Raw genomic sequence first — 8,312 nt, forward strand, 5'->3', positions numbered from 1 at the left:
TTGAATCTGCAGCTTGTTTGTCGCAGATGGGAGAGATTCTACGCAACAGTGCTGCCTCAGTAATCAGCTGTAATCCATGGAGCCAAACCACACATTTTAAAAGCACAGAATCAAACAATGGGGTTTGTAGGGACGCGTTTGCCTGCCTCTTTCCGGCTTATCCAGGCCTGCATGCGAGTTGCCTGAAGCTTGGTGACAATGCGCCACTGAGTTTGCCGTAGTCAGCGGGTGACGAACAGCCACCGGCGGACAATGGGCAAGCTGTGTGGCGCAGGAGCTGGCGTCACCCAGCACAGTTTGTGCCCCTGCCCTGAGTTGGGCACTGGGCACACTGAGGCACCGTCTGTGTGTGACTCAAACGGCACTGTGTCTCTCCAGCACAATCCCAAACCTTTCACAACGGGACACTCTCAGACCTGGGGCCACTACTTATCTGGCCAAAGGCATCTGAGGTTATGTCCACTTGCACCAGAAAGCTTAGCGTGTTGTCCACTGAGCGGATGCACTTAAAGTACACGCATATAGGCCACTTGATGTACTTGGTGGTACCATATGAGCACGAGAGTCTGGAGCTTGCTTATAGTGAAGAGAATGCCAGTACTTACACTTGCCCATTATTCAGAAGACTGTCATTAAATAGTCAATGTTAATACTAACAGTTGCACAGACAGCAGTAGTATGGCTGCATATGTCAGAAGGTGCTGCCGTATGGAAGACATTCACTTTAGAGATATTAAAATAAGCTCTGGTTAGATGGCCACTAGACTCCATATCAATGGTAAATTTTATTTGATCCAAGTGCTATACAGAACCAGGAAAGGGCATAAGAGCACTGACATGCAAACTCGTATGCGTGAGCTACGCCAACTTACACACAGACACACCTCTCAGTGTTTTAGACAAACAAGTGTAATTCTGGAAGAACAGCTTGGCATGCGTTTGAATGTTTGCTTCTTTACCCAATATCATTAACTGCTGGATACAAGGATAGAGGCACACTGTTTTACACAGTGTGTGTGAGATGATACATTTAGAGTAAAGCAAGGGCAGTGGTGGGTTGAAGCAACAACAGCACGCTTCCACACACAATCCAACATTCATAGCAGTTTTTAGTGTGATTGACAGGACTGTACACAGCAGCTCTTTTAGAGAAGACAGGGACTTCATTTCAGTGGTTCCTTGGCTTAATATTAAGGCAATGCCAATGAGGATTCACAGTTTAAACCTGCCTTTTGAAAATGTAATACAGTGAGCAACATGGATGTGGGTTGCAGGCCTTTGGATTCCCCAAATAGTAGCCAAGTGCAGTATCTATGTGCTTTGTTCCCTTTGAGTCGCAGTTTCAGATGAGGTTGGCCATGCTGGACGTGGTCTCTCTACGCGTCTCGTTCATCTGTCCGGAGATGGTGAAGACGCCCACGGGCCGGCCCCTCAGCCTCTGTCCAGGCCTAACCCTCTCCAGGAGGCAGACCACGGCGGAGTAAACGGCCACTGCCAGCACTGTGGCCCCACCCACGGCCAGCAGCACCACCCCGGAGATGAACATGTCGTTGAGCGCGAGCCCCGGCTGGGGCAGGCCGCTGGCCAGGGCCAGGTTGAGCAGCACCGTGCCGCAGATGAGCAGGGCCAGGCCGGTGAGAAGGATGACCATGAGGTCCGACAGCCCGCCGCTCTTCAGCACCTCGATGCGCCTGCGGCTGCGGACGCAGTTCATGTCCTGCACTGCGGAGCTCAGCAACTGCTTGAGCAGCACGGCCAGGGCCAGCAGGCAGAGCGCCGTGCCCACACCCAGCCGCCACTCGCTGGACAGGCTGGTGGTGGTGGACAGCAGGCCCACGCCGCCCAGCCCGCAGCCCAGGATCAGCCCCACGGAGGCGCAGTAGCACAGCAGGGACTTGCGTGGCTCTCGGAACCACCATAGCTCCACCTGCTCTTCTAGAACATTCCTCTGGATCTGCGCCGGGTCTGGCTGGTCGCGCGGTGGCGGAGAAAAGTCCTCCAACTCCGGCATCTTCCCCTGCTCACCCGCTCAGTCTTCTAAGTCAGACACCTAGGGAAGGAGCAATCAGTAAGTCCCCGTCCTGCATACAGGACACTCATGCAGGATGTGTCCTTTTTCAGGAACCTTCATAACAGAATTCCTGCCTTTTCCTCATTTAGCTCAGAAACTCAGCCCATCAAAGTGACTATGCTGGTATTAAAATAACAAATTACCAAAAAAGGAATTGATACAACAAAGTTGGCAATAATGCGTCTTTTTGTAAACAGATCAAAACAAATGTAAAAAGCATTGCACCAGGATAACATCAGACCACATATATTATGTAAGCACTCTGTGAGGTTTGTTTTGTTAATCTTTTTTATTAAACCTAATGATGGCTTCACTAGATATCAATGGCCACAGTTTAAACATACAGTGCATTGTGCACTCTCTCTCATCTGTGTCTTTAAAAGTGATGTTAAGATTACAGTGCGGAGATGAAAGTCTCTTGCGATTGGCTCAAGTATTAATCTTTTTATCAATGTTTCGTCCCTGAAGCCTGAATGACCCACAAGGTTGCTGCATAGACAACTTGTCTTTACGATCCTGTCAGCATCTTTGCTATCCGTCACCATGCTGCTCTCTGACAGGAATTACAACTGTTCAGTTAGACCCTTTAGACAAACAATGACCATCTGCATAGAAAAATACAGTGCATGTACATAACCAAATGCATTGTTGATTTGCTAATTAAAATGGGCTCATTGAGCATGAGGTCATTGTCAGTCATCGGTGTAATCACATTGAAATTGAAGTTGGTAAGCAAGTAGGCTTGTGAACTCAGAAAAAATAGAACAACGGGCCATAAGAGACCAAAGTTGGGGGTACAGTAGCATTGCACCTCTGACCAAACCCCAGGAAGTCAGATTGGACAGTTCAATCAAATTAAAATTACTGTATACTTACCAGTAAGAACCATCCGGTTCTCCTCCTCTAGAAGTCTTTAGCATAGGAGGCCACAGAACAAACTGTTTTATTCCTCTGATCTGTTCAGCAATGTTGGTGATTCTGAACAAGCCAATAGCAATTTCCAACAAACACAAGGTCTTCAGTCATCAAAAAATTATGGTGTTGTTCCCAATTCAGACATATAGCATTAACATAACATCATCTTGGTTTGCCTTAATTCAGAATTTTCTGCTTTAGTGCCCAAAGCATTTTCCTCAGGAGTGATAACACAGGACTTCAATTAACTTTACTTAAATCCAATCACACTGTCGGCTAATTACCAGTTCAGTTTTAGTAGGCTCTGAATTCAGCTTTTCTTAGTTTGTTCTTTTGAACACATTTCCCAGTACATTGGTATGATGAGGTATCCACTAAAATAGGAATCCTGTATGAGACCTTCATCAAATGTAAATGTTGGTGGATCCAAACAGTACATTAGACATCCATAAAAAGCCATGTCTCCCATTTTGTGCAAAAGTTTTCATGATGTTAATCAGAACTGATCCCCGCCCGAAGCTGCAGTTTGAAGTGTACATGCAGCTCATCTACCTGAGCTATAGGTTTGTTCCCCTAGATTCAGTCCATTCGGACCCTTAGCCCACTACCTCTCTCCGATCAGCAGTAATGAGACCTAGGAAGACCAGCGAGCGTGCTGTCGCTGGATAAAGAGCTGGTCCTCTCAATAATTCATAGACTGCAAGGCCAGAAAAGGGAGGAAGCGCTGGAGTGAAGTTTCTGTGGGCCTCAGCAAGTCTGCGAGCGGATCCGAGGAGCACACGCGGAGTCAGAGACGCAAAGCTGAACAAAACGGGCCGAGTGGAGGTCCTGCAGTCTGCGACTCTCCGGCTTGGAAGAAGACCCTGGAGATTGGCCTGGAGATGGGGGCCACCCGCGGCAGCGCACAATGCCCACGCTTCCTCCTCCTCCTCCTCCTCCTCCTCGCCTCCTCTTCCGTTCTCTCTGTGCCTTCGTTCCCAGGGCCGAGCAGAGGGGTCAGGGCTGGCATCCTTGCCGAGACCAGGGGTCTTTGCCAAATGCCATAGGGGACTGAAGGGTTTGCGGCTGCTGTCCGTGGATGGGACAGGGAGTGGGGGGTGGGGGGGTGGGGGTGGGAGGAGGCAGCGGCGTCCTGCGTCTGAATGGGTTTATTCAGCTGCTGTTCCTGTCACAGCTGGCACAGAGTCCCTCTGCCCCGCTGCACGCTCACCAGGGACAATGGGAGAAGTCACTGCCTGCTCCCCTCACATGGACAGACCAGCCCTCTCCAACCCTGCACGAAATAAATGAACATATTGAAGCTGGGTACGGGGGATAGGTTCTCCATTACCGAAAGAGAGCAGTACCATCTTCATGTACATCTCAGATAACAGCACACAGCCAGAAAACAGTCTGTATGCAACGAGCTGCAAGAAAGCGATCAGGCTTCTGTAGAAGAAAAAAAGAGAGAGACTGATGACAGTGGAACTGAATAATGTCTATTTGTGACCAAGAAAAATGGCGTAATGCACATGATCTAATCAGCTGGTCTGTTTTAACACAATTGGGTCTTAATCCCTGGTTATTGTTTTACTGAGTTTATTTCTCAGACCTCTGTTTCATGCACCCAAAAGCTCCCAGCATGTACCTGGCACACATTTACCTGACAAATAATGCTCTGAAATGCATATTTTCATTGAATAATACATAAATGTTAATTACAAACATTTTCACATTAGCAATGTTTCCACAGCTGTATGAGAATATGCAATGAGTAAAGCACCGACAAAACAGAAAAGCCAAGCTCAGTTCAAAGAACAGTTACATAAGATTATCTTATGAAAAACATCCATCATTTTTCAAGCACAGTGTGTAGACAAATGATAATACTCACACCACTCTTTACTCTTTCCTCTGCACTGTCCTGCCTACATGGCAGCAGCAACGGCTCTGCTCTCAAGTTACAGTCAGGCACAACCTGACTAATAAAATAGCTGTGAGCTGGCCTTCTTACCTTTCCCTTCTCTCATTCTCTCTCTCTCTCTCTCTCCCTCCCTCCCTCCCTCCTCTCTCATTCGCTCGCCCTCCCTCCACTGCTGTCCTCCTCTCCCCGTCGCAATGGCCTTTAACAGCCAAGGAAGATATCCTGCCTGGAAAACAGAGTCCTTCCTCCCTGTGTGTTAAATGCTCCTCTGAGACCCACAGCCTATAGGTAGGCGGGTACTGTTTTCAGTCTGTCCTGGGCTCAGCGTGATGTCACCACTGCTCTGGACTTACACTCGTTTTCCGTTATGACCGGACTATCCGCAGGCCCATTGCTGAAGCAGTACCAGGTACTCCTCAGAAAAGAGATGAAAACAAACGGAAAACAGTATTACAAACCAGGACCCTGTAGCTCAATTCCAGACCACCAGATCATGTCAGGAAATCCTCTTCTGTTTTATGTGGATACATTTTTATACAACACTTATTATTTATGTTATGGTTTTTCCTCCTCATCATCAAACATTTCTTTTGCTAAGTCTGCCAATTCCATTCTGCAGAGCCTTTGATCTGAACCCTGCTCTTTTCTGTTGCCGGCTTGCTGTTTTTTCGAGCACAGCTGCAATATTAAGGTGCTAATTAAATCACCAATTAGCATGCATGTCCCCCAGCGCCCCACTGCTGACAAAAGAAAACGCATTCACCTTTTTTCACGAGTTCAGCCTGGCCTCCAGCATATTTAAATCTATCTGCTGAGCGAAACAAGAGCCTGTCCACAACCTGATAGCGACAGGGCAGTCTTCCAGTTTCACTCCATGCTGAACAGGGGCCTGTTCTACTATGAGCTCACAGCAACAACATACCTGATCCATTCCCCCACACTCCATGCTTATTCCACAGAAAGTTCTAGAAACTGGTACTTCTTCAGATCTGAGTGACTTAAAAGGTGTGGCAGACTCAAGCTCATCTGACATAACATATATATATATTGTAGTCTAATCTCTCAAGCATATTTCTCAAGACACCATACCAACAGATAAAAATAAACAAGGGATTACAATTTTTAACAGCACTCATGCAACCACTAAAATGCACTGGCCAAAGGTCTGAAATGTGGTCCATTCATTTATTTGTGTACATCAGTGCCTCCATGTCTGCATCTAGAACACCAGATGAATTACATATTTTCTGACATTCCAATACATTTTTCTGGAATGACATGCAGAATACTGTACATTTGTTTCTGACCTTTACTGTACCTATGTGATGGCACAGAAACAGAAAAAAGTTATATGGCATCATGCAAATGATTGTGTTGTCAGTGATAAGGTTTACTGTGTGAGTCTGTACTGCAGTACAAAGGTCATGAGCACAGAAAAGAACGTCCTTTTCCTTGTTTTCAGAATTAAACAAAACAAACCTTAGTCATTGCATAAACCAAATAGATTTTTTGAGATCAGCTGTCTTTTGAGAAATACTCATTTTTTCAAAACAAATTATATATATATGTGTGTGTGTGTGTGTGTGTGTGTGTGTGTGTGCACGTACACACACAAACTAAACACACATGTAGCTTTAACTCACTTATATTAAGTTTTGTCATTTTGAGAGAGGACATACTCTCGATCAAATTTCCACAATGACTTCATAAATCCTCCATTCTGACAGATCGTTTCTGTCCAAGTACGTGCAAGTCATATTCTTGGTTTATTTCAGCTATAGGCTACGCTTCTCTTCAATAAGTAAGCCTAGTCTTTTTAAATACTAAACAGTACTAATTTAGTTCCTCAAAGTATTCAGTGAATATAGCCTAACCCCTTGGCGTTGAATTGGTAGTCCAGTTAATGTGAAACGTTCGCTTAACAAAGAATGGTTGTTTAGCTCGAGGAATTAAAGTGGAACAGGATGTACAATCCTTATCCAATGCTTTTGTTTTCGTTGAAGTGTTGATTAATCTCCTAGATACTTAAAAATACAAAGCTTACTTACTGCCCTACTTCTCTGTGTCCCCGAGTATAAATGGACAGAAAATAGTGACGGTTCCTCACAAAGTTTCCAACTTTAGGGGAATTCAAACACAATTTGCATTTGGTAGCCTACTAGCCAGCTTTCAACAGGTGAATAAATAAATTATAATAAAAAATACCGGAACGGATTAACCTACATTTAAATATTTCGGTTTACCTTATAATTGCCTTACCTTTTTTAACGGCAAATCGGCAGGTGCGAACAGAATTTCCTTTGCGAGGTCCTCCTCCTATAGTCTGTTCTGATACGCTTTAAATGATCATGACGTGCTGATATCGTAGTAATATAGTAGCTATACTAATTTACTGTGATGAAGAGCTTGTAGGCTAAAGCATTCATGAAAGTGACCGTCGATCCAGTTCGACTGAAAATTTGCTACGGCCTTTCAAAACACACATTTAGATTCGGCTGCAACGATTGTGTTGTAGCAGGTGTAGGCGCGACTACGAGACCTTTCTGGTTTCAGGTGTGGCCGCGGCGATGCGCAGTTTAGAAAGAGAGCGGATTTGCTCAATTTGTTGTGACCTTTCCACCGCGTCCCCTCACAAATCATAGACGTTTAGAGGACTTCCCATGCAGAGATGAAATGCTTTATCGGTCTCCTGTTTACACACAACGTAAGTTTCCATGGTATTGTTCCGGTATACAACACAGTTGTTAAATTTGCACGTACAAATACAAGGTACTGTAAATGCATTACTGTTTCAATTTGCCAGAGTTTGCGAGGCAAACGAACTCGGAGCTGCACACATAGGCTATAAAATGTGTAATTCCATATTTTGTCATTCTTTTTGAACAATAGATGCATTTTTAAAGTGTATGAATATCGTGCGTTCTGCGAAGGCTAGAAAGCGTTTTACAAGGCATAAAGTGGCGTGTTAAAGCATCAGTTTAATTTAATATATATTAAAAATTAGGCTAGCCTACCAAACTCCAAATATACCAGAATATGAGTGAGTCGATAATTATGTGCTTCAATTATATTGCGTGTGATTCGTTAGTGTATGATAGTGTAGGCATTCAGTACACACACACACACACACACACACGTGTGTGTGACTGTGTATATATTGCTCAAACATTGAGCGATATGTATGTATATGTATGTGTATATATATGTAATGTTCAATGTTTGGCACAAAATTTATGTAAATGAAATTGGTCAAGTTTAGTACTTTGTCACAGTTCATTTGCATGCAATGATGGCTTGAAGTCTGTGACCCATGTGACATCAGCAGGTTCTGAGTATCTTCTCTAGGGATGCTCTGCCAGGCCTGTAGTGCAGCCATCTTCAGCATCTGCTTGTTTTGGGGGCTAGTTGCCTTAGATTTTCTTT

The 8,312-nt window shown here is 44.9% G+C and overlaps 1 protein-coding gene across 13 annotated transcripts; it reads right to left on the bottom strand.

The window, feature by feature from the left end:
• Positions 1–766: 766 nt before the first annotated feature.
• On the bottom strand, positions 767–7,516 carry LOC135253064 (transmembrane protein 125). Of its 13 annotated transcripts, none has more exons than XM_064331858.1 (5): positions 7,149–7,514; positions 5,243–5,304; positions 4,333–4,414; positions 2,948–4,259; positions 767–2,050 (listed from the first exon to the last, which is right to left on the bottom strand). In XM_064331858.1, the coding sequence occupies exon 5, from the start codon at positions 2,009–2,011 to the stop codon at positions 1,343–1,345; it is 669 nt and encodes a 222-aa protein (XP_064187928.1). In that variant the 5' UTR covers positions 2,012–2,050; positions 2,948–4,259; positions 4,333–4,414; positions 5,243–5,304; positions 7,149–7,514; the 3' UTR covers positions 767–1,342. The 13 variants fall into 13 exon arrangements, with proteins under 13 accessions (XP_064187928.1, XP_064187929.1, XP_064187937.1 ...); XM_064331859.1 differs by lacking the exon at positions 7,149–7,514 and adding an exon at positions 6,938–7,100; XM_064331867.1 differs by lacking the exon at positions 2,948–4,259 and having other exon boundaries at positions 4,317–4,414; positions 7,149–7,516.
• Between the last annotated feature and the right edge of the window lie 796 nt (positions 7,517–8,312).

The sequence above is a fragment of the Anguilla rostrata genome, chromosome 4, assembly GCF_018555375.3.
Source record: "Anguilla rostrata isolate EN2019 chromosome 4, ASM1855537v3, whole genome shotgun sequence".
Taxonomy (NCBI): Eukaryota; Metazoa; Chordata; class Actinopteri; order Anguilliformes; family Anguillidae; genus Anguilla; species Anguilla rostrata.

Excerpts from the sequence above, each read along its gene's own strand:
- LOC135253064 (XM_064331865.1), bottom strand. The coding sequence starts at position 2,011 with ATGCCGGAGTTGGAGGACTTTTCTCCGCCACCGCGCGACCAGCCAGAC.